At 42.8% G+C, this 26,191-nt stretch overlaps 1 protein-coding gene across 16 annotated transcripts in view; it reads right to left on the reverse strand.

Moving 5' to 3' along the window:
- Nucleotides 1–26,191, reverse strand: part of DOCK9 (dedicator of cytokinesis 9) — a 323,308-nt gene that overhangs the window by 139,053 nt on the left and 158,064 nt on the right. For all 16 annotated transcript variants that reach the window (XM_070800425.1, XM_070800419.1, XM_070800422.1 and 13 more), the window contains exons 4-10: nt 24,821–24,903; nt 22,490–22,559; nt 20,704–20,799; nt 19,604–19,738; nt 13,517–13,691; nt 12,525–12,592; nt 438–512 (exon numbers count right to left, since the gene is read on the reverse strand). In XM_070800425.1, coding sequence (XP_070656526.1) covers nt 438–512; nt 12,525–12,592; nt 13,517–13,691; nt 19,604–19,738; nt 20,704–20,799; nt 22,490–22,559; nt 24,821–24,903 — 702 coding nt within the window. The remainder of the gene's footprint in view (nt 1–437; nt 513–12,524; nt 12,593–13,516; nt 13,692–19,603; nt 19,739–20,703; nt 20,800–22,489; nt 22,560–24,820; nt 24,904–26,191) is intronic.

A 26,191-nucleotide genomic window follows, 5' to 3' on the forward strand; every position in this document is an offset into this window, starting at 1 on the left:
GTGTTTGGGGTGTTCTCAGGACACAGGTGTGGACTGAAGGATGGCAAGGCTTGTGTTTGGAACTGAGCTTGGGCCAGTCGGGAAACAGTACCGTCTACTGGGCAACTGTAGAGATGCATGCTATTTTCTTGGTGGTGGGTTTACGGGGTAAATTATATATGTTCTTTGTGGACTAGCACATCTTTGGATGTGGACTAGCACATCTTTGGATAAATCTCCTTCAATTTTCAACAATCTATGGAATATCAAATGTTCACAATGGTTGTGTAATGGTAATGAAATTACTGGTTTTTGTTTTCTCTCTTTCTCCTGAATTTTCTATATTATCATATTGCTTTTCATCCAAAATATATAAATAAGCAAACAAATAAGCAAGCAAATAACCTATCAAAGCTTTTCTTTCCTTGAACTAGTCTAAATATTAAAATACTTCTTACCTGAGCATCTGGGTCCAAGTAAAAAAGTTTAACTCTGCTTTCACTTTTCAGTTTGATTTCTGCTTCTCTGGCACTCTGATAACAAGATAAAACACAAAATAAAAAGCACATTTAAAAACCTCCTTTTCTTACAGAGGTGTCTAAGTATGTTTGAAAGCTACCTGAAAAGCCAGACTGCCGGACAACCCTGCCCTCATCTTGGTGGGTCACCTGCACGTCAGCGAACAAGGACAGACTATGCAAGTACTGTGGGTAGGCGGTGAGGACAGACACAGTGTAAGATCTGTGCGGGGAAAAGAGAAGCTAAGACTTGATCCCCGCCCTTGCGAAGCTGACAATCGACTGGAGAGTCAAAACCAATGCAAACTATCATGTAAGAAACGAGTTGCCAGTCCAGGTTCAATGCACGATCCTGGATGCTTGGGGCTAGTGCACTGGGATGACCCAGAGGGATGGTATGGGGAGGGAGGAGGGAGGAGGGTTCAGGATGGGGAACACATGTATACCTGTGGCGGAGTCATTTTGATATTTGGCAAAACTAATACAATTATGTAAAGTTTAAAAATAAAATAAAATTTAAAAAAAAAAGAAAAAAAAAAAAAAACCAATGCAAACAAAGCAAAAGAGAATAATTAAACATTACCATCAGGAAAAGCTTCATAGAGTAATGAAATAGGTGACCAGCTCTGAATGAAGAGGTAGAATTTAGACAGCAAAAAGGAGGAAAACATGTGCATTTCAGATCGAATGAAAAGGATGCAGAGAAAGGATAGATAATGAGAGCAGAAAAGAGTCCAAACGGCAGAAAGGACTTACAGTCCAGCCTGTGACTTGAGGGTAAAAGTAAAGGATGGGGAAGGAAGACGTTCTGGATGGTGGAATAAAGAAAACTATGGCGGATCTTGAGGGACAGCCGTTGGTTTTGGTGGCAGGCAAGGGGGGAAATGCTGATTCATTCAATAAATATTCATGAGCACATATTCTATGTCAGGTTAAGGACACAAACATGAGTGAAGTGCAGTCCCTGTCCCCAAGGAATACCATCTGGGAAGACAGGATATGAACAGCAATACGAATGGCAAAGGAAACCATGCATACAGCAAGCCAACCTGCACCAGGGGGTGGCCACGAGAAAGAGCTCCAGGAGAAAAGTGCATCTTGCAGGATAAGGACATTTGGCCAGAAAAGGAGAGAAGGGCGTTCTAAGCGGAGGGACTACAGGTATAAAAGCACAAGTTCACACTTGAGCAATGACCAAGTCATTCATTACAATGAATGGCACATGAGGAAAAATGTACAGAAATGAGTCAGATTTGTATAGTGAGGCCTGGGGATTTCATTAAGAATCCAAAATCCAGAATCCAGAATCAAAAAATTCTGCAATATTTTCATCAAGGGAATTTACATTTTACAATAGATCTGCCCCACGGGTAGGGCTGAAGCGATGGATTAAAAAGGGAAAGACCAGGAGATCCACATGGTCTCTCCCGGGTTATGACAACAGGCTCCCAGCCTCACAGCAAGGCCTATAACAAACCCCACCTTCCTAGCCTTGGGTGGCCTGCTGGCTGACAATTAAGCTGGGAGGAAGAGCAGGTTTATTGAGAAGGTAGGAGACTGGATTCTGGAGATCCTGGGGGATTCCCAACTGGTAACATCCAGTAGACAGCCAGAAAGATGCAATGTGAACACAGGGTGGGGAGGAAGGCTGGAATCACAGACAAGGAGAACCTCAGCACAGAAGTCTTGGCGGGTGGGTGAGGGTCCCTGGGGAAAGTGTGAAAGCAAGTCTGTGGACGGAAACCCAGAAGCCCCAACACTGAAGGGATGGACAGAAGAAGAGAAGACACACAGCGGCAGCGATGGGGGCTGGAGCAGTGCGATCTGGGAACAGGCAGAAGAGGAAGCTTCTAGGAGAGTCACAGAAGTCATCTCCAGCCACATTATGCCTCACACCTGATGCCTCTAAATCTATACCCTGCTCTTCCTGGCAGTCAGAGCTCTTAATAAAACATCCTCTCTCATCTGCTCCTTTGCTCAAAGATCATGAGTCACATCTCAGCACATGATCAGCAGAGACAACCACTGGAGAGGGCTAGTCCTCTCTGCTGGTAGCTTACCGAGGTCTATTATCACATTTCTAATCATGGCCAACTGGAAATTAAGTATCGTCTTCATTTTCCCAGCCATGGAGTTATTCTAAAATGTTTTTAGCCATGATGCAAGGGCTTCCCTGGTGGCTCAGACAGTAAAGAATCTACCTGTAATGCAATGACCCAAACTCCATCATGACTATATTTAAACAACTGTCTACATCGAGCAGAATGAAATGACCACCAGAATATCAGCTAAGAAACTGGATACTAGTTCTAGTTCAGTTGTGAATTAGCTGTGTGAACTTGAGCAAGCCACTCAGCCTCCCTGGACTCAATTTTCATTTCCAAGTAAACATATTCAACAAGGTGCTGGCTCAAGTCTCCTTCCATGACAAAGCTGATCTTGTTCCTCTCCCTGCAGCTTTAAGGCTTCTGGAGGCTCAGGGGCCTTCCTACAGATCAGCTCATGCTTTTGCCCATTGCAGGGCAGCTGGGAGGGGGTGGACAAAGTTTGAAATCCATCAAGCCCATCATTTTCCCTGGTTTTTCACATCAAAAGGGCCAGAATATGTGCACGCAGAATATACTTAACTGAACCCAAAGAAGAATTTGCTTTACTTTGTCCATGAGGTTTCCTAACAAAAATATCAGTACTACATGCCGTGAGCCACCACCCACAGTGACACATTCTTTTCCTGAATTTCTGCTGGATTCTTTGAACAAGGGCAAACTTTATGATCTCAGACACTGGAGCACAACTGGCATAGTAGCAGGAGAGCGTGCTCTCAGTCATGTCCGACTCTGCGATGCCATGGACTGCAGCCCACCAAGTTCCTCTGTCCATAGAATTTTCCAGGCAAAAATAGTGGAATCAGTTGCCATTTCCTACTCCAGGGGATCTTCCCGAAGCAGGGATTGAACCCGAGTCTCCTATGTCTCCTGCATTGGCAGGCAGACTCTTTACCATTGAGCCACCAGGGAATGGGTCCTTAATGTAGAAGCATTCCCTGGTGCCTTTCTGAAAGATGTTTGTTGATTCGAGCAGACTAGGAGATGAGAAATGAACAAAGCAGGAATGACTGCTAAGGGCTCCATATAATTGGAGGGCAAACAGGGATGCAGATACATTAAAAGAAAAAAAAAATCAACTAGCCAAAATAGACTCAAAGCATGCTAATGTTGCCACTAATATCCAAGAGATATATTCTTCACCAGAAAAACCACTTAATGGGGAAGAAGGGACAATGTTAGATGTAAAAATAACCTCAGAGTGTATACTCTACCTTACACACGTCGACAGCTCTGCTCTGAGATAGATAAAAAGCAGGCTCAGCTTCTTAAAGTTCCTCCCAGCCCTCCCAAGGCCTAGAGTGCTTTAAAAAGAGGGTACATCTGATAAATAGTGTTTGAAACAATTACCAAGTAAAACTTAGGCAGTAAGAAAATGTGGCTTTGCCCCAGAGCCAGAGAATAATAAAATACACGAAGGTATCAGTGATAAAACGGGGTATTCATTCATAACAGCCAATATCTCTATGCTAGATGTTACCCTAAGAGCATATTTAAATTTGGTACAAGCTTAGGAGGCAAGTCTTATTTTATCCTTGTTTAAGGGAAAACACTGAGGCATGAGGGACATGTTTGGAGCAAACACTTTGCTCCAAAGTGTGCTCCAAACTCACAACACTAAATAGAAGTCTGGCTTCTAGCCGAGGTTGTCTGGTTTCAGTACCGACACTCTTTAATTATTAGACCAGAAAAAATAAAATAGGTAAAGAATATAAACAGGCAAGTCAGACAGCAAAAAAACCAAATGGCAAATAAACATGAAAATATGAAAAATATCACTACTAAGCAGCAGAATAGAAATTAAAGCAGAGAAACACCATTTTTTATTCCTCTGGATGCAGAGAAACAGGAATATGAGTTGTTACAACCTTTGGGGGAAGTAACCTGGTAATATTTAAAGTACTAAAAACATGATAAACTGTGACCCAGAAATCCCACCTTGGGGAAGTCCTAGCGCTGAAATAAGAGCACGAGCATTCAAGTTTTAAATACGTCACGGTGTTTATTGCGCAGTGCCTGTGTAGGCTAAAAACAGAAAATTATCTAGATGCTCGTGAAGAGGGAGATGACTAAATAAAGTGTGCAGTATCCATATTTGGAATATTATGCAGCTACGGAAATGAGTATGAAGACAAAAGATTGAAGGCAGGAAGAGAAGGGGATGACAGAGGATGAGATGGTTGGATGGCCATCACCGACTCAATGCACCTGAGTTTGAGCAAGCTCCAGGAGCTGGTGATGGACAGGGAGGCCTGGCGTGCTGCAGTCCATGGGGTCACAAAGAATTGGACATGACTGTGCGACTGAACCGAATGATGGCAATGAGTGAACTAGAGCCTGTATGGCCCTAGAAGGACCCTTAAACAAATATTTTTAAGTGGAGCAAGTTTCAGAGTAATGTGTAGATCATGAGCACATTAAAAAACAAATAACCAAAACCACTACACATGTGTATACATGTTTCCATCAGCAATTGGTTTAGTGAAGGAGAAACTATAACAGGTTAATAACATTGGTGCTCTCAGGAATGTAGGGATGGAGGTTGAAGGGAAAAGATGAACTTTTCTTTATGTGACTTTGAATATTTTTACTTATTATAGAAAACATATTTATTTTCACTTAAGTTCTAGTAAAGACAATGAAATAAAATAAATTTGGGTAATAAGTACTTTCACAGTCTAAGAGCCCACAAAACAGAACTGTACAAAAAATAGCCCACAGACAATGCTGTCCAGCACTTCTCAAAGTGACAGAAACCAGCCCTACTCTTAAAAATAACCTGAGGTCAGTCCATACCGTGGATGGAAGAAGAACTCAATTGCTTCTCCCCAAACCCGGTTGCTGCCGTCCTACCCACTGTCCGTCTGATACTTTGGGTTCCACGTACAGGAAACCGAGAGGAAAATGCAGAAAGAAAAGTAACGACAGAGCCATTCTCTGTAAAAATTGACACTTCTCAGAAATCACAGAAGAGAATGAATTGTCTAAAACAAAAGCCATTGCACCCACTCCTGTAAAGCCCAAGTTTAATCACTAATGATACAGCCTGACAATGTTTTCTTCTTTTCTTCAGTTATGAACCATCCATTCAAGAGTTCCCAGAAGAACTACTGCAGAGTTTAGGCCCAGCATGCTGCAGTCCATAAGGTCACAGAGTTGGACACAACTGAATGACTGAACTGAACTGAACAGCTTAAGTTTACCTCTGAACAGGTAAAACAATCGGAGGCCAGAGTGTTGTACTTTGAGGGTGAGTCATCAGAAAAATATTCTGACTGTTGGCTCATTTAAACAGAATGGGTTGGAAATAGGAAGACTTTGCAAAATCCTTTGAAGTCAGAATATACACTTTTTAATTTAAAGAGCTGTCATGATTTGTTTCTACTACTTCCCTGATATTTAACTCCCTGGGACTACTATCGCACCCTCTGTGATACAAAGCTGCAATAAAACATTCTACATAAGAAAGCCCAAGGAATGGAATGCCAGCTCACCTCACAACACAACCCTAGCCAATTCCTTTGTGTTGTAACACAGTGACATAGTTTTCTGGACTAGGATACAGGGAAGGAAGCATTTATTACAATGTGGTGTAAAAACTCAGAGAAAGTGTCTGAAATTCTTTGGTTTCTAACAAATACATGTGAGTTTGGCACCTTGATGCTTACTGAACCTCAGCGAGACTCTAAAGTCTGAAACACCACCTTCTAGCCCGTATTCAATTGTGGAAAATTTACCTAGGAAGGTAAATTCATTCCCTAAAAACAAGTTACACAGTAATAGGATGGGAGCAATTTTGGTTCAGCATCAAACAACAATTCTCTTTCCCAACCACTTGGGGAGACCAAATTAAGACTGAGCGGCTGTTTCTGAGTACAGCAAGAACACAAAAATAGAAAAGTTATGGAGGAAAATATAAGGAGAATGAGAGTTTTCTTCATACTATCTTTACACAGGAGAGGATATATATATGTGTGTGCATATTCATTCCAATGTTACCTAAGGTAAATACAACCAGAAAAAAAATATGTATCAAATAAATAGTAATCAGGTTTACCACATGATCATATTACCCCTCAACAATGAAGAGGAGAAACCAATCAACTAACTTTAACTACAGTTTGTATGTTTAATAAAAATGTTTATAAGACTATGTACTCTTGATACTTTGAATGCTGGTACATTTAGAACAAATACTGGGTTCTGTATTAGACAACAGAAAGAAAGGCACAGGTTTTAGGGTGTACACAGTATGTCCCCATCAGAAAACAATGAAGGTGTCCAGTACTAAACGTACAAGCAACAAAAGGGCCAGGAATATACAAAACACGCCGAAAACCTGAGTCCACATCACTCCTACTGTATGTCAAGGGCCCCTGCATTCCATTCCACAATGAAATATCAACTATTTTTGTACTAAAACAGCTTCCTCTCACTCACATCCTGTTTGGTTATGTCTCAGGCACAGCAGAAAACAAAAGCTGAGGCAACAGGATGAATGAAGCAGAAAGAGGGGCTGCGCTGAGAGAAGCCTGCCATTAAATCACACCTTTGCCTGCCCCCATTGTTCTAGTCCTTTCTCTGCAATCCAGCTCAACGGTGGCCTGACCTCCCCATGGACTGTTTCCCACTACCGACCTCTTAACTTCCTCATCCCCTTGACTAAACTCTCCCTTCTCGTACAGCTGTGGGACTCCAGCCTTGCTCCCCACCTCCCCAGATTCAGTCTCAGATTCTGCAGCTCTGGAATCCATTCCTTCTAAAATCAGGATAACCAGTGATCAATCAACCTTCCTCCTTTCTTAACAGGTACCAATGATCCCTGCTCCAGAAACACCGAAGGGAGTTGGAAACAGTCAAAACCACCCACACTTGGAGCCCTGGATGACGGAGGGGCTGAGAGTCGGGCACACACGTGCCTGAGCCCCTCATACTGTATTTCGGCACCAACCAGGCACCTGGACAAGAGGTCTCGCGAACAGACACCTGCCCCACAGTGGGCAGGGATGGCAACATGCTGATGAATGATGGCACAGCTTAAGTTTTCTTTTTCCCTTTGAAAAATTACCTTCTGCTTTTTTCTACCTTCTTTAAGTAAAATGGTTTTAGAACACTTGAGAGCTGGCGTGAGGTGGGCTGGTGGGTAGGGAGGGGGAACAACAGTTAAGCCCCTTATCAGTTCAGTTCAGTTGCTCAGTCGTGTCCGACTTTGCAACCCCATGAATTGCAGCACGCCAGGCTTCCCTGTCCATCACCAACTCCCAGAGTTCACTCAAACTCATGTCCATTGAGTCGGTGATGCCATCCAGCCATCTCATCCTTGGTCGTCCCCTTCCCCTCCTGCCCCCAATCCTTCCCAGCATTAGGGTCTTTTCCAATGAGTCAGCTCTTCACATGAGGTGGCCAAAGTACTGGAGTTTCAGCTTTAGCATCAATCCTTCCAATGAATACCCAGGACTGGTCTCCTTTAGGATGGACTGGTTGGATCTCCTTGCAGTCCAAGGGACTCTCAAGAGTCTTCTTCAACACCACAGTTCAAAATCATCAATTCTTCGGCGCTCAGCTTTCTTCACAGTCCAACTCTCACATCCATACATGACCACTGGAAAAACCACAGCCTTGACTAGACGGACCTTTGTTGGGAAAGTAATGTCTCTGCTTTTGAATATGCTATTTAGGTTGGTCATAGCTTTCCTTCCAAGGAGTAAGCGTCTTTTAATTTCATGGCTGCAATCACCATCTGCAGTGATTTTTGGAGCCTCAAAAAATAAAGTCTGACATTATTTCCCCATCTATCTCCCATGAAGTGATAGGACCAGATGCCATGATCTTAGTTTTCTGAATGTTGAGCTTTAAGCCAACTTTTCACTCTCCTCTTTCACTTTCATCAAGAGGCTTTTTAGTTCCTCTTCACTTTCTGCCATAAGGGTGGTGTCATCTGCATATCTGAGGTTATTGATATTTCTCCCAGCAATCTTGATTCCAGCTTGTGCTTCTTCCAGCCCAGCGTTTCTCATGACGTACTCTGCATAGAAGTTAAATAAGCAGGGTGACAATATACAGCCTTGATGAACTCCTTTTCCTATTTGGAACCAGGCTGTTGTTCCATGTCCAGTTCTAACTGTTGCTTCCTGACCTGCATACAAATTTCTCAAGAGTCAGGTCAGGTGGTCTGGTATTCCCATCTCTTTCAGAATTCTCCACAGTTTACTGTGATCCACACAGTCAAAGGCTTTGGCATAGTCAATAAAGCAGAAAGAGATGTTTTTCTGGAACTCTCTTGCTTTTTCCATGATCCAGCGGATGTTGGCAATTTGATCTCTGGTTCCTCTGCCTTTTCTAAAACCAGCTTGAACATCTGGAAGTTCATGGTTCATGTATTGCTGAAGCCTGGCTTGGACAATTTTGAGCATTACTTTACTAGTGTGTGAGATGAGTGCAATTGTGAGGTAGTTTGAGCATTCTTTGGCATTGCCTTTCTTTGGGATTGGAATGAAAACTGACCTTTTCCAGTCCTGTGGCCACTGCTGAGTTTTCCAAATGTGCTGGCATATTGAGTGCAGCACTTTCACAGCATCATCTTTCAGGATTTGAAATAGCTCAACTGGAATTCCATCACCTCCACTAGCTTTGTTTGTAGTGATGCTTTCTAAGGCCCACTTGACTTCACATTCCAGGATGTCTGGCTAGAGCCCCTTATAATGCTGTACTTTTTAGATTTAGACCATGACTCGAAGTAAGAAATACATTTACATCACAACCACACACACACACACACTCTCTCTCTCTCTCCATATATACGTGTTTATATGCATGATATATAGTATCTTAAATAATATCTATCATTATTAAGGGCAGGACACTTTAGTATTCTCTATGCAATTCTATCTACTTTTTTATTCTGGGTCACATACTGTTGAGCTTAAGAAGCCTGACACAAAGAGTACGTATGTATGCTTCCATTTTTAGGAAGTTCTAGAAGAGTTAGAACTAATCTATGGTGATAGAGGTCAAAACAGTAAGGGTATCAGCTGAGACGGAGGATACAAGACAGTCTGCTGAGGTGCTGGAAATGTTCTATATGTTGACATGGGTAGGGGTTCTGTGGGTGTGCCGACGTGAAATCCAGAAAGCTATACAATTAGTGCCCGGGCACGTCACTCTATGTAAGTCCAACTTCAGTTAAAAAAAAAAAAAAAAAGAATAAAACATTAAAACAAAAAATAAATGAGAAATGGAGGTTAAAACCAATTTAATTACCTTTTACCAATTAAAACAGCTTCCGCTAACTTGGTCGTTACTCACTGTTTGAAAACAGCTTCAAATGTATCTTATAAATATACTCTTTAAAGAATAAATGTATGTGATCTATGTCTCCTTTAAGTCTGACAACCAAGGAATTCTAAATCATGCTGTCCAGGTAGCAGTAGTCAATAAGAGAAGAAAGGAAGGCACAGCTCTTACATGTCTTCACAGGAAAAATACAGACTTCTACTTAATACTAATCTCAAAGAAAAGCTATGACAAAGCTAGTCAGCATATTAAAAAGCAGAGACATTATTTTGCCAACAGAGGTCCATAAAGGCAAAGCTATGGTTTTTCCGTCGTCATGGATGGACGTGAGAGTTGTACCATAAAGAAAGCTGAGCACCAAAGAATTGATGCTTTTGAACTGTGGTGTTGGAGAAGACTCTTGACAGTCCTTTGGACTGCAAGGAGGTCAAACCAGTTCATCCTAAAGGAAATCAGTCCTGAATATTCACTGGAAGGACTGATGCTGAAGCTGGAGCTCCAATACTTTAGCCCCGTGATATTAAGAGCTGAGTCATTAGAAAAGACCCTGATGCTGGGAAAGATTGAGGGAAAGAGGAGAAGGGGGCGACAGAAGATGAGATGGTTGGATGGCATCACTGACTCAATGGACAAGAGTTTGAGCAAGCTCTGGGAGATAGTGAAGCACAGGGAAGCCTGGCATGCTGCAGTCCATGGGGTAGCAAAGAGTTGGACACAACTGAGTGAGTGAACAACAAAAACAAAGCTCAAATAATATGAGTCTTCTCTTAGGTATCCACTGTGTTCACCCAGTAAATGGACAAAGTTACTTTTTTGAATTATAGACTGAACTGCATATATTATCTGTTTCAACAAACATTTTGCTTTGAGAAATCACAAACCCCAAAATATCCAGAAACAAAAAAGCAAATCTCAATGTAAATGCGGTACACAGTTCATAACATAAACAAACACATGAGCCCAAACTCTTCCAGCCCAGAAGGTTACAATGGTGGCACTAAAATTAGCTGTAATAGGCAGGTGCTAAAAAGACACTGTGGTAACAGTCAGGTTCCAAAGAAAAACAATATTCTCAAGTCCCAGCCAGGGAGGTAAGTTTTGTATTTTAGAACAGCTATGTTGTCTTAAAGTGAAGGTCAATGTTGAATGCCAGTCTATTTATAATGGTATATAGATAAACCATGTTGTCTATTACAGTGTTTAAGATGTGGGTGCGTAGGGTCTCTATTTCACTGTGTTCTCACACACACAAAAAGAGAGAGACAGAATAAAAAGGGAATAACAGAGGAAGAATATAAAGGGCCAAGGAAGACAAAGATATTTCTCTCATTTAAAAAGAATCGTTCATAGATGCACACAAGGATACAAGTACAAGGATATTCATTGTAGCATTGTTTGTAATAGAAAAAAATTGAAAATAAGAGAACTGCTAAAATAAAATGCTTACACAATGCAATAAAGGGTATGAATTCGATCTACACACCAACTTGGATGGATCTCAAAAATGAGGCTGAATTAAAAATAAAAGCAAGTACAGAAGACTACGTAATCATTTATATAACATTTTAAACATGCAAAACACAGCTGTATATTATTATGATAGATATACTGGTAAAGATAAGAAAAACAAAAGGAAGTATCCCCAGAAGATCCATAACAGTGGTTGTCTCTAGATGAGGCTGTAAGGGAAGAAGGGAATGGAGTAAGGATGATACTTAAAAAAAGGATTTCAACTATAAAGGATACTTTATTTCTTTAAAAGATATTGAAACTGAAAGAACAATACAGTAACAAGTGTGGAATCTGGGTTGTGGGAATGTGGATGTTTTGATCTTCTCTGTGCTTTTCAGTAATTTCTGAGCTTCTCAAAATTATATAAAAAAACAGGTATAACTATTTTTTTCTTCCATTCAGAGTGACCCAGGAACAATTCATATAACTCAGGCAACCCTTTTTGGTTCAGTAACAAGATTACTAGTAATACAGATCCATCCTTTTTGGAATTGTCTCTATTAACTTAAATAAGGGAGCATATGTGTGAACACAGTAAGTAACATGTTACCATGGAAACATTTACCTGTGCATCTTGGTTATTTCTTCAATATGTGTAATGTGGTATGAAATATTATGGAGGAAAAACAAAGAATAACAAAAAGAGAATATGTCACAAGGCACTTTCTGGAAAACAAACTGAAACCTGACTCAGGTCAGTAATGGTATTCTACCTCACCAAAGACTGTGGTCAAAAATTAGCAGTAACTGCACCATGAGTTTCAGAGAAGGCAATGGCACCCCACTCCAGTACTCTTGCCTGGAAAATCCCACGGACGGAGGAGCCTGGTAGGCTGCAGTCCATGGGGTCTCGAAGAGTCAGACATGACTGAGCGACTTCACTTTCACTTTCATGCATTGGAGAAGGAAATGGCAACCCACTCCAGTGTCTTGCCTGGAGAATCCCAGGGACGGGGGAGCCTGATGGGCTGCCGTCTATGGGGCTGCACAGAGTCGGACACCACTGAAGCAACTCAGCAGCAGCAGCAGCACCATGAGTTTAGCAGTTCACTACCACGTATTTGTGAAGCATTGCAACCCCATCCTATGAAGAGTGGAAGATTTAACATGGTGTTACCTTGGCAAGTTCAGGCAGGTAGCTGTCTATACCGGAACCAGAACCTTCCAATTTGCTTTGTTCATCATCTAAAACAGTAAAAGAGATGACCCAAGTCACTTGTAGTTGAGTGTATCTTATTTAAAACAGGAGAAGGAAGGCTGTTTCTCTTATGTCGCCTGGAATACCGTGGTTTTCAATCTGGATACCCAACAGAACACCTCAGGGCTTTTAAAAAGTGCTGATGCCAGGCCCAGGAGTGAGCATGGAATATTTGATGGTGGAACAGCCTGGGCAGTGTTTAAGCAGAACTGTCATTAGCTATGGATAGCAGGCCACGTGGCCACACCCACCAGGCCAACTAAAACAGAATCTCTGGTGGGACAAAGGGAATGGCATTTGTTAAAGGTTCCCAGGCACTTCTAAGGCATAGCCAGCAGGATTGGGAATCACCTGTCCAAAGGCCTGAAATAAAATGTGAATTGTCAAGAATGTAGCCAGATTTCCCCACCCACTGATTTAATCTGTGGCTTCTGCCCATCCTAACTCTGACTCGAAAATTCCAAAGGATATGATTAATGATAACAATAAAAACCATAATTAGCATTTTAAATGCTTACTCTCTGCCAGGCACTTGAGATACATTATCTTGCTTAACCTTCCCACCAACCAGCAAGTTCTGTTTTTATTCCCACTTTACAAGTGAGTAAACCAAGGCTCTGAAAACATAGGGAGCTCGCCTGAGGTCTCATAGCTGACGAAGGGTATTGCTGGGACTTGAACTCAGGTCCTCCTTTCTGCCTCCAAAGCTGTGGTTCTTCCCATTACACGATTTCCTTACACAAATGATGTCAGCGGAGGACATCCTACTGTAATGCCGACAGCCCATCTGTAAGGAGCTCATGTGTGTCCCACCTCCCTGTACCTGTCAGTAATCTACTTTCTGCATCCTCTGGGGAAACGGAAGACACGGTGGAGCGTTCGCACACCTGGAGAGAGCCACACCTGCCTACCTTCATGAGAGTCTCCGTTCCGCTTTTCCTGCATCACAGCTTCAAAGTTGAGCTGGAGAATCTTGTTCAGAATTGTGATCCACTCTTCCATTTCCACTTCACTGTCTGCTGCCAACAGGTAACTACTTTTGTCCTGCATCTTGAGCTCAAAAGCAAAACGCCTGACTTTGTTGTTCTGAAAGGGGGAAGGAGGCAAAGAAACATATTTTAGAAGAATTGGGTCATCCTTGAAAATTCTTCTCTTTATTGTCTGCTGGTGAGTACTATCTCACCGGCATTTCAGATCGAGTCATTTAAAAAAGCAAGCCCCTTCCTCTTCAGCCCTCATCACTCTCCACCTTCCCTGATTTATCTTCTTCGTGGCTTTATTTTCCCATTTGACACATTACAGATTTTACATATTTATCTTATTTGCTGCCTGGCCCATCCAGTGGAATGGGAGCTCCTCAGGGCAGATTTCTGTTCTTCCCTCCTTCATCCCTGTTTCTAGAACACTGTCTGGCAGGTAATAGGCCCTTTAAAAGTATCAGAATGAATGAAAGTTCACTGAAAATTTTTCAATTTCTCTAGCTCCTATTTTTTTTTTAATGAAGTAATATGTGGTATCACATTTTTAAAGCAAACCATTATCAGTGGACTTCCCTGGTGGCTCAGATAGTAAAGAATCTGCCTGCAATGCAGGAGACCCAGGTTCAATCCTGGGTCAGGAAGACCCCCTGGAGAAGGGAAAGGCAACCCACCCCAGTATTCTTGCCTGGAGAATCCTATGGACAGAGGAGCCTGGCGGGCTGCAGTCTGTGGGGTTGCAAAGAGTTGGACACGATTAAGCGACAAACACTACTAAACACTACTATTATCTACCAGTAGGTCTGACTCCCTTACCTGGAACTTTCTCACCACTTATGAGTCTCAGAAGGTATTTAGGCACCAGGTCTCCCTTCCCCCAGCTTCCCTCATGCCCCCAGCTTTTCTGCCCAAAGTATAAAAACCGTAATCCACGTGCACTGTATTCAAAGGATGAATGTGCTGGGAGGCCAGGGTTCCTCCATCTGGGCACTGCTGACTCCTGGGCCCTCTGTTATGGGAATGGTCCTGGGCCCTGCAGCCCGTGTGGAAGCAGCCTAGCCTTACCGCCGGATGCCAGCAGCACAAGCCCCCAGCTGTGACGATACAAACCTGCCTCCATATAATATCAATCTTACCCCGGGGGTACATCACCCTGGGGCCTGCACTAGGCAGAGGGTCAGCTCCGAGCAGTGTGACACAAGACTCCTGGCGAGGACAGGGTGAGGGACGTGACGTCACACACAGCCACCTACACGCAGGGGCCAGGCAGAGAGCTCACTCATTAAAATGCTGGCTGGTTAGCCGCTGGCCCTGGGGGGCCTCAGTGAAGGTCTCAGAGACAGGGTGGCCTCCCAAAGGTGGCCCTGAGTCCTCTACAGCATGGTTCTCAGCAGAGAGCTGCTCCTGAGGAGCATGTGGACCACCACGCCCTGGGCACACTTCACAGCAAGCGTCAGAGGAGGGGTTGAAGACGGGTGTGAAAGAAGTTCTCAGCACTCCTCATGCGCTTCTTATTAGGAAAATATGGTAAAAGTGGGGCTAGCAGCAAGTCTTGATTCCCAGTTATTCCTCTCTCTAAGCCTCAGTTTCACTCTCCACAAAATAAGTGTAATCAACTTCAAGGTTCTAAAATAGGGGCTCAAGATTCATTTCGGGTCTATTTTTAAATTTTTAGTTTAGGCATTTCTTTGAACTCACAGCATTGATCAACTAACTTTTTTACAATGTCCAAAAGCAATATTAGCAAAAAAAAACAAACAAACCTGTAACTCTTAAGCCATTAATTTTGGTGATTAGCTTACAAACAGATATGGAGATAGAAACAAATGATTTAAAAATTTTGAAGCCTTAGATACAATTCATTAAATGCAAAATGCCATCCGCCACACCTGCAAAAAGAATATAAAGGAAGTGATGGCCACTGAGCTCAGAACCTTAGAGTCTGAAATATGCTCCAGAGACAAAATGATCAGGAATTCTTTACTGCAAACCATCTATGCATTGACTCTGTACTGCAGACCATCTATGCACTGACTCCGTATTGCAGACTAGCTATGCATTGACTCCATATTGCAGACCATCTATATACTCTGCTGAAGACAGGCATCACAACTATCTTATAAAACAAAAGTAATTATTTCTACTTTCTAAATGATGTTACCAATTATATATAGTTTTGCTTTAATAATTAAAAAAAAAAAAGTCAGTGATAGAAAATTCAACTAAAACATAAATGAAAAGGTCTCTCAGCTTAAGAATACAAATGAAACTCCCACTTGGGAATCCCACACAAGAAGTTACTTCACTGTCATTGATAATGCACTCTGGTATGGCTCCCTTTACGTGCTGAATAAACATTCTTTGATATAATTTGGTTTACATAGCGGCAGCTTTCAGCTGAGGCTGGGTCACAAGCTGAGAGCACCATGGGGTCAATTAGCTGTTGATGCAAAATTAATTTTCAATGGACATTAAGTGGTGTTGTCATCTCGACCTAGGGCCTAGGTACACTTTCCTGTATCCCACCCCCTTTTAAAATTTCAGTACTGCACAGTGTTTGTGCTTTTCTGCTGTTGTTGTAACCATCAGTAATTTAAAAGACCAAGATTTAACTACAATTTTGTATTTCTGGTTTTCCTAAAAAAACCTCAGATGATCTAGCAGCCTGGAGCTGGCAATGCCCCCAGCAGCATCAGCTCCCCATTGAAGGGAGCCCTGTGTTCCAGTTCGTCTGAGTCCCTAGCATTCCCCACTGCTTTACAAGCACACCTCTTCTTCCACCTAACTTATTGGTTTGGCACCTGCAGCCATCTGAGCCTGGACCCGTCTGGACCCCTAACTTCCATGCTCATTGTGATGAAACAACAAGGTCTGGACTTCTTCTCCCATCATTAACTACTAAAAAACTGGGCAAAAGAGATGAAACAACTGTTTCCAGATATTTTGCAACCATCAGTGCAGCCCTACGATCCCTGATAGAAAGGAAACGAATGAGGTGAGCCCTACCAGCACCTTAGCTCTCTGCCTGGACCCAGGAAGGTGAGCCTGAACAGAGTCCAACAGTTCTGCTGACTGAAGAGACTGCCCAGAGTTCACAAGATGTAGGTGGACAGAACACGCAGGACAGAGTCTCCTGCCCAGAGTTCACAAGATGTAGGTGGACAGAACACGCAGGACAGAGTCTCCTGCCCAGAGTTCACAAGATGTAGGTGGACAGAACACGCAGGACAGAGTCTCCTGCCCAGAGTTCACAAGATGTAGGTGGACAGAACACGCAGGACAGAGTCTCCTGCCCAGAGTTCACAAGATGTAGGTGGACAGAACACGCAGGACAGAGTCTCCTGCCCAGAGTTCACAAGATGTAGGTGGACAGAACACGCAGGACAGAGTCTCCTGCCCAGAGTTCACAAGATGTAGGTGGACAGAACACGCAGGACAGAGTCTCCTGCCCAGAGTTCACAAGATGTAGGTGGACAGAACACGCAGGACAGAGTCTCCAGAACAAGAACAGGGTTCTCAGCACACACAGACAACAGCGACCCAAACTTAGTAACAACACATTCATTGTGTGATTTCTATTTATATGTTATGCTTCACCAAAAAAGCTACTCAAAAAAAAAACAGTCAAGACACAATACCCTAAACTTCAGGTTACCATCCATAAGGGATAAAGAGAAGATCAACAGGGAGTAAAAATGGCATCACACTCCAAAAATAACACTAGCACCTAGAAGATAATGGAAGATCTTCAATGTATAAGGTAAATTTCACCTTGGATTTTGATACCCAGCCAAACTGTCAATCAAGTATGAATGCAAAGCCAAAGGTGTCTGTAGACAGACTAACTCAAAAAACTAAGATCCTATGAATAATTTCCCAGGAAGCAATTGGAGGATGTGTTCCTCTCAAGTAAGAAAGCAAAGGGTGAAAGAAGATGACACAGGATCCTGAAAACAGGGACTCTGACACAGGGAGGAAGGCAAAGGGAATTTCCAGAATGGTGACTGTAGAGAGTCACCATCTAATTTGAACTGGTTCAGATTAGAGCAGTTAGGAGGGCTGCAGAAGCTGAAATCCTCTCTAGCATTACATAACGTCCACAGTTGATGAACAAAGAGAAGCAAACACTCCTTATCTAGCAATATGGACATAGAGCCCAGAAAAAATTTTAAAATAGTGGGAAAAGTTGAAAATGATCCTTTCAGGGAGTGGGGAGTAGGCAAAGTGAGGGTGATGCTGGCAGGAATGCACCTCTAGTGCTTCCTCTCTGTGCTCTTTGACATTTAAACCAAATGAACGTACTATTTTGGATGAGAACAAAATTTAATTCTAAATAAACATGTGAATACATAAGCAAGGGCCAAACCAGAGAGCTGTGTCTCTAACCTTAGTCACACTGGCCCCACAAAACAACCCTTCTTAAAGGACCGAGCTTTGGGCCGATGTCATCAGCAGATACTGACTCATTTTAAGGAAGCACTCTCTGATCACGGTGACTGCATCTATTGTGAGGAGTCGTCAAGGAGATTGTTCATTAATCACACAGTGCCCTCTGTATGAGGGCCCCCAAGAGAAATGTCTGAATGGGCTTCATTCTGAGATTACTCGGGCAGCTTCTGACTAATTGGTTGCTTGTATCTACAGACACTGTGCCACCAAACGGGTCTCTGAGCTAGAAAGCGCAGAGCCGGTGTGTCATCCACCCATAGCAGGCGTTAGTTCTTTAAAATATATGCTTTTCCCTCAAATTAATCCCATCTTGTCTCTTCCCTACTCTGACTCCTGGTTCACCTTTCACACCCACTTTAAATGTATAATATCCTATATTTTTGGTTTTCCTTGTAAATTGCTACCTTAGATCCTCCTGGGAAATGGGAAGGGAGGGGATAAGTGGATGGATGGATGAACGTGCAGATGGAGAAACTGCCAACCTGCTTTCAAAGGCAGTTCCGCACAGGTATGGAAGGAGCCACATCAAACTGTTAACGGCAGGTCTTTGAGAAAGGGAAAGATGGGGGCCAACGGGGACTTCTGCACTACCTGTACTGTCTAATCTTCTATAATATTAACATGCTCATGCACTGCGTGAGTGCTAAGTCACTCCAGTCTGTGACCCTATGGACTGTAACCCATCAGGCTCCTCTGTCCATGGGATCCTCCAGGCAAATATACTGGAGTGGGTTTCCATGTCCTTCACCAGGGCACCTTCCTGACCCAGGGATCGAACCCATGTTTCTTACATCTCCTGCACTGGCAGGCGCGTTCTTTACCACTAGTGCCATCTATTATGTATAATTAAAATAAGGTTTAAGATTCACTCTACAACTATAACAGCACTTATGGCAACAAAAATACCTAATATTGGCTGAATGCTTACCAAGTGCCAGCACTGTTCTAAGCTCTTTACATGTATTGATTAATCCTCTCCATAACCACATTCAGTGCTATCACTATCCCCATTTAACAAACAAGGAAACTGAGGTACAGAGAAGTTAAATCATATCTCCAAGGTTACAGAGCTGGTCAGTGGTAGAATGGGGATATGAACTCAGTCTGCACCTGAAACCCAACCTCTTGATCAATATATACTACTCTGCCATGGGTATTATGATGATAAAAGTCATCACTGAGATGCTAAGAACTGTCCCAAATATTTCCAAGTTAATTCATCCAATCCTTTAACTTATTTACCCTATTAAGGAAATATTATCATTATCTGAATCTTGCATATGAACAAACTTCTGTCAATAGCTAGTCCAAGGTCACATAGTTAAAAAGTGGATGAGCCAGGTTTTAAGAAGAAAAACATTTGCCAGAGCACTCGGGGCTCCTACAATATAATTCTGCCTGTCGCGCACCCACTTTAGATGAAAAACAAACCTTTACTCAATTTTTACATCTGCCATTATAGTTCTACCACAAATATAGCCATTTTTGGAAGTGTTTGCTTAAATCTGCTAATTCATAGACAGTATTTTTACAAATGAGAAAACTCAATGATAAAACTTGTTTCATATTTACCTGAACCACACCCATACAGGAATCGAGAAATATTGATCCTTTGGGTTCCTTGGAGATCTTTTCATCTTTATAAAAATTCAAATTGTAGGACCCATCACCAAGTTGAATCAGGTGGAAAAATCGTCTTTTAAATGACTGAGAGAAAAATATACACACAGTGATTGTTTCAGAATGAAAGGAGCCACAATCTCTCTCAATAACTCACAATGATGCCCTGACATAAAAACCATTTCAGTTCTCTCCAAAACAAATCTCATTCTGGCCAGTGCCCAGGTAGCTGAGTTGAGTTAAGACTCTCCATTGCATCTAATAATTTCCCTGCATTTAAATTCTGAGGGGCTGGTTTACTTAACATTCCTGGGTCATTTTTTTTACCCAGAGAATCAGAGATTTTTACATAACCACCCAGAATCGGGGCAGTGCGTTCTGATTTGGGATGCAGCTGGAAAGGACGGAAACGTTCTCAAATCCCCAGGGTTTCTCGCCCAGAGTAGAAAGCGTTCTCGGCCTCACGACACTGGATGACTTTTCAGCCTCAGGATTACGACAGTCAGCATTTCTCCTGATTTAATTTTTTCTCCTGCCCATCCCACCTCCCTTCCATTGCTTCTCTTTACTATTAATCCTGGTCTTTCTCTGCTCCTACTTCTCTCCTGGATAGTTTTTACACTAGTTTTACTTTTGTCTTGGCAGCCTCCTTTCCAACTTAACCATATTCCCTTTAGTCACTGATTTCCACTTTTCTTGATTTTGTTGCAGGAAAGCAAAATTGCTTAGGTGTAGCCCCTTGGTGATGCTCTGCAAGGTACTGAGTACCCCTTTTGTAATCAACACAGAGAAAGAAAGGCTATTATGGCGACTGCTCCTTCACACCAGCCTCCGGATAATCTTGTCACACTGGTGGTCGGAGGGTGACAAGTGGAGGGGGTGGAAACTGTACCAGTGAGGGTCGATCACCGATCACCAGGGAAGCATCTAATTAACCAGACAATGTCACTTTTGTTGGGAAGAACAGCATCCCCATTCATCTTGAGCATCATTCCAAGACCTCCAGCAGAAAGGGCTTAATCAGGGGAGAGCAGGGTGGTGGGCCTCCTTACCCTCATGGTCACGCTGATCGCACTGTTCATGTTGCCTTTGTACAGCCAGCCATGCTTGGTGATCCCACCCTTCTGAGAGCCGAGGGAGGCGGCATCCTAGGAGAGAAGGACACCACCAGTCAGTCTCCCATTATCACGGATGGCAGATCCGTTCAATTCATGCCTGGTGGCCCCTCACTCCTTTACTGGAATCCGCCTGGCACTTATACCTACTAAGTTCACTTACCAGTATATAAGGGGGACAAGCCTAAATTTCTGCAAACTCCAGTCCATTAAAAAGCAAAGCTTGTTCCAGTCCAAGTTGTTTCATTTTTAAGTGTTTAATGAGCCACAGAAAGTACATACCATACTCGACCACTCAAGTTGTAAGGTCTCGCCCGGTTTCATGAAAAATGTTTTCACATTACACTCCCCTATAGTTGGAAGACAAAAGCAAATTCCTGGAAAACTTCCCAGAGGCTTAGTTCAGGGAAAGGTGAATAAGGAAGGAAGGAAATATGAGGCAATAGAGAAAGGAGAGATAAAATGCTGGGGCAATAGAAACGAGGGAAGGAGAGGCGAGAACACAGCAGGGAGAGAGAGAGGGGAAGAGCAACAGCTAGAAAAGTTAATAAAACTCGTTTCTTCAAGTTCTGACCCCAACTCTGAGATCTGGGTTTAAGGGCATGGGGCAGCCAGATGCTGCAAAAAATAGGTCAGGTATACATTTGTACATACAATAAGCAGACGTGAAATGCACACACACAAACTTTCCATGACACTCTGACCCAGGCCCCTTCCTCATTCTCTAAGATCACCCCCTGGTGATGCCTTTTCCCCTTTAAGGCTGGGCCCAATACACACTTCAGTAGGAACTTTAGGAAAAGAGGACCACACAGTGTCAGTCACCCAGCTCACACCTCCTACGCACTAGTCGAATTACGACCTCTATTTCTACAGTCCAGTAGATAAATGCAGGACCCATCTTATACTTTGTCTGAGATCACCTCAATGTTAGTCTTGGTGATTCTACTGCTGCCCTTATTATCTGCAACAACAGAACCAACCCATGTGCCTAGGATTTCATAGTTTGCTGTGTTATTTCAATTAGTCCTCCTCTCACTATTACTTCACGCCAAGGTTTTAATATCTTGTTTTTCATTTCAAATGACCACTGACTCTTCCCAGAATATTTCTAAAGTGGTTTCTGAAATACTTTGCTGCTGTGCACATTGTTAATGCCCACAGTGAGCTGAGTAGGGGAGAAGAAATGCAGAGACAGGCGGTACTAACTTTTTTATTAGGTTTTCCTTGCTAGGTGCACGCAATACACCTAATGCCCCAGCTCAGCATCCTTTACACACGCCTAGTCATCATCCATCCTCCAATAGTAGGGAAAGGGGGCTGGTTAAAATCAGAGCTTCCGGGTCCCATTTACTTCACTCATAGCTCTCCCTGAAGAAACAGCCATTTAAAACCTACTGGCTGCCAGTTTGTGTCAAATATCCCTTGAAAAACAACCCAAACTTGGGATCTAAGTTATCTTGATCTTTTTAACAATGTAGCCAAATCTTGCCTTTGAAAACCATCTCAGAACAAATAAACAAGACCAGAGGAACAGGCAATGCTATGTAGTCGAGTTGAAACAGAGACCATTATTTCAACCAAACAAGATATTTTTTAAAAATTCTTCCCCTGTTTCAAGAAACATTCCAATTCCTGTTTTGGATACATGTTGGTAATTTTCCAATAAGTCGTCTAACTGTGAACTAAGTCGATTTTTAAATTCATAAGCGAGCAATCCTACCTCGTCTTTGTCAACCTCCTCGTCCACTTCATAGACATGAACCGGAAGTTTATCCAACTTGGCCATTTTGCTTTAAAAAGAAGAAAGAAACTTGTTTTATAATTACCTAGTCTATGAAGAGATGCCAGATTTCTTCCCACATCAGAGGAGCAAGACTTGAACAAATCCAAAGCTGGCCCACTTGGCTGAAGAATGGAAACAACTGACGACATTGCTCCCAAAAGCTTTACAGACAAGATGGCATAGCTTGCTGGGAGTTAGGCATGTTAATAATGGTAATGTGTACAAAGAAATAAAGACGTGGTGGAAAAGGCAATGCCAACCCACTCCAGTACTCTTGCCTGGAAAATCCCATGGATGGAGGAGCCTGCTAGGCTGCAGTCCATGGGGTTGCTAGGAGTCTGACCCGACTGAGCGACTTCACTTTCACTTTTCACTTTCATGCATTGAAGAAGGAAATGGCAACCCACTCCAGTGTTCTTGCCTGGAGAATCCCAGGGACGGGGGAGCCTGGTGGGCTGCCGACTATGGGGTCGCACAGAGTCAGACACGGCTGAAGCAACTTAGCAGCAGCAGCAGAATAACTTTAACATGAAGCTTAAATGAGGTCACTGCCTTTGAAGTGACTGCAAAGCAGTCTTAATGATGATGGTATTAATGATAAAAAGAGGACAATAACAGTTCCAGCTATCACATGCTAGGCGCCGTGCTGCACTCCACATGTGGCACTTCCCTTCATCCTTTAGATGGCGGGAACCGGTGCCAAGACCACTTAACAGATGAGGACACTGAGGCTTACAGAGGGCAGAGGAGGTAGATGACGCCAGCAGACTACAGAATCTATGTTCTTAAGTCACTGTTACAAACTCCTCCTCCTCATCACATGATTGAAACTCTTATTAATGCTCAGAGGTAAAATCCACCAGCAGCAACAGTATATCGTGTAGTAAATATACTATATCCTCAGTCTGTTCTCTTTCAGTCATGAGAACAGCATGAACAAGCCTATCAGTAACCATAGGTGAATTCAATCAAAGGGGAAGAATCAAGGCCTCAGATGAGTGTTGGGTAAATATAGAAGCAAGGAACAGAGCCATCTGGAGAAGACAATGCTGGAAGGGAGTGTTCTCAGCCGAGGTTTAAAAGAGAAGACTGGGAAGTTGGCTGAACACTCTTAAGGAGTGGCTGAACCACACAAACAGAAAAAAAACAAACAGCTAGGTCCATTGAGAACAGTAAAAACAGTTCACACTCACAGATGCAGCAAACACAAAGAAAAAATATATTAATAGAGTCTCAAGTACAATTTTCATTGGCAACAGTTACTTTTGACACAGAATCCATCACTGTTTGCTTTCAACTTTCATAATAAACCAAAATTTGCCAACTGTATCATTTCAGGATGTACCATTTTATAAGAGATCTCCTCTCAAGGCGAGACCTATCTATACCTGGTTTACTTTAACTACCATTATCAATCTAAACACACTGGCTTTTGGTGTAGTTCAGAATGAGTTAATACATTAAAGGAAGTGAAGAAATTTGTCTGGGAAAATGCTTTTTAAAATATAAAATTTGCTCAATATAAAATGCTTTTCATGTCTCTTCAAAATAGTCTTAAGATAAAACACACCCCAACATAGTTCAATACCCTTATATTTACTTTGTTTCCTATTTCTCACTTAAACAAACAAACAAACAAACAAACCGTCACCTGTTTGTGTTTTATCAGTGGTACCCTGAGTGGCACTGAACACAATTAAACCATCCGTGAGTTTATCACCAACCAATCCCATACTACTAGGTTTGAGTTCTGTGGTCAAATTCCTTGTAAACAACAGCTAACCCACATACACACAAAAAGTAAAAAGTACTGAAAGTGAAAGTCGCTCAGTTATGTCCAATTCTTTGCCACCCCATGGACTATATAGTCCATGGAATTCTCCAGCCCAGAATACTGGAGTGGGTAGCCGTTCCCTTCTCCAGGGGATCTTCCCAACCCAGGATTGAACCCAGGTCTCCCACATTGTGGATGGACTCTTTACCAGCTGAGCTACCTGGAAAGCCCAAGAATACTGGAGTGGGTAGCCTATCTCTTCTCCAGGGGATCTTCCTGACCCAGGAATCGAACCAGGGTCTCCGGCATTGCAGGCGGATTCTTTACCAGCTGAGCTACCAAGGAAGCGTCCACATACACACAAACCATCTAGAAACACGTTCTCTTATCACTCTGACAGCATGTGAAGTTACTCACTTCCCTGGGTGTTTCAAGTACAAAGACTTTTCTCTGTGTGTTTAACTCCATCTTGTGCAGTCAGATCGTGTACTCACTTTGGAAGCTGTCGAAACTCTCCTGAGTAATCTTCATATTTATAATTCACAAGATGCCAGTCAGAGTTATAGGTTTTGATGCACTATTGGGAGGAGCAGAAAAAATAGAAAGTGTAAGAAAAAAAGGAAAAAGACATGTGATGACTTCTGGAGAACATTTGGGAAAGTTTACGAATGCACACCCACACCAACATCAAAATAGTTCTTTCCCCTCAACCCTCTCATGCCTGAAATTCCACCACAGAGAGAGGTTCCCTGAAGCTTAAGAACCACCGAAACATTACCCTTAGGAGAGGGGTCATTAGAGTCATTATCATTCGTGATCCAGGAGCAGGGGTTACAAGGAGACAAACCTCACCTCCTCTTGCTGCATTTACATAACAACATGTTGCTCCTCACTTAAACCCAATAGGTCCCTAAGAAGTCATGTGGCCTCTATAAGAACACGAAAGTAAGTGAAAAGTGCGACCCTAAAGACTCTTTCATGGTATTTACACACATTACAACTTGCTCATGAGTCAGTATTACATACATTTGCCCTCAGCATCTCATTTTGTTTATAAGGGATGGTGTGAGGTAACTAGGAAGAAAGATTTAGATTCCAGTTCACAGAGACACCATGACCTCTTCACGTATGCAGGCGTACTAAGTCGATTCAGTTGTGTCTGACTCTTTGGAACCCCACGGACTGTAGCCCGCCAGGCTCCTCTGTCCATGGGATTCTCCAGGCAAGAATACTGGAGTGAGTAGCCACGTCTTCCTCCAGGGGATCTTCCTGACCCAGGGATCAAACCCGCATCTCCTGTGGCTCCTGCACTTCAGGTGGATTCTTTACCCCTGAGGTACTGCTGCTGCTGCTGCTAAGTCACTTCAGTCGTGTTCAACTCTGTGCGACCCCACAGACGGAAGCCCACCAGGCTCCCCCGTCCCTGGGATTCTCCAGGCAAGAACACTGGAGTGGGGTGCCATTTCCTTTTCCAATGCATGAAAGTGAAAAGTGAAAGTGAAGTCACTCAGTCGTGTCCAACTCTTAGCGACCCCATGGACTGCAGCCTACCAGGCTCCTCCATCCATGGGATTTTCCAGGCAAGAGTTCTGGAGTGGGGTGCCATTGTCTTCTCCACCTGAGCCACTAGGGAAGCCCAAATAAGTATATACTTGTACACAATCAGTGTATTTATGAGCAGATACCTGAGTGCCCAGATTTTTAATATCTTAGGCAAAATGGATAAGAAAGATAATTACAGTTTACATATTTTAAACTATTTGTTGTTCAGTCGCTAAGTCGTGGCCGACTCTTTGAGACTCCATGGACTACAGCATACCAGGCTTCCCCCTCCTTTACTATCTCCCAGAGTTTGCTCAAACTCA

This window comes from Bos indicus, chromosome 12 (assembly GCF_029378745.1).
Source record: "Bos indicus isolate NIAB-ARS_2022 breed Sahiwal x Tharparkar chromosome 12, NIAB-ARS_B.indTharparkar_mat_pri_1.0, whole genome shotgun sequence".
Taxonomy (NCBI): domain Eukaryota; kingdom Metazoa; phylum Chordata; class Mammalia; order Artiodactyla; family Bovidae; genus Bos; species Bos indicus.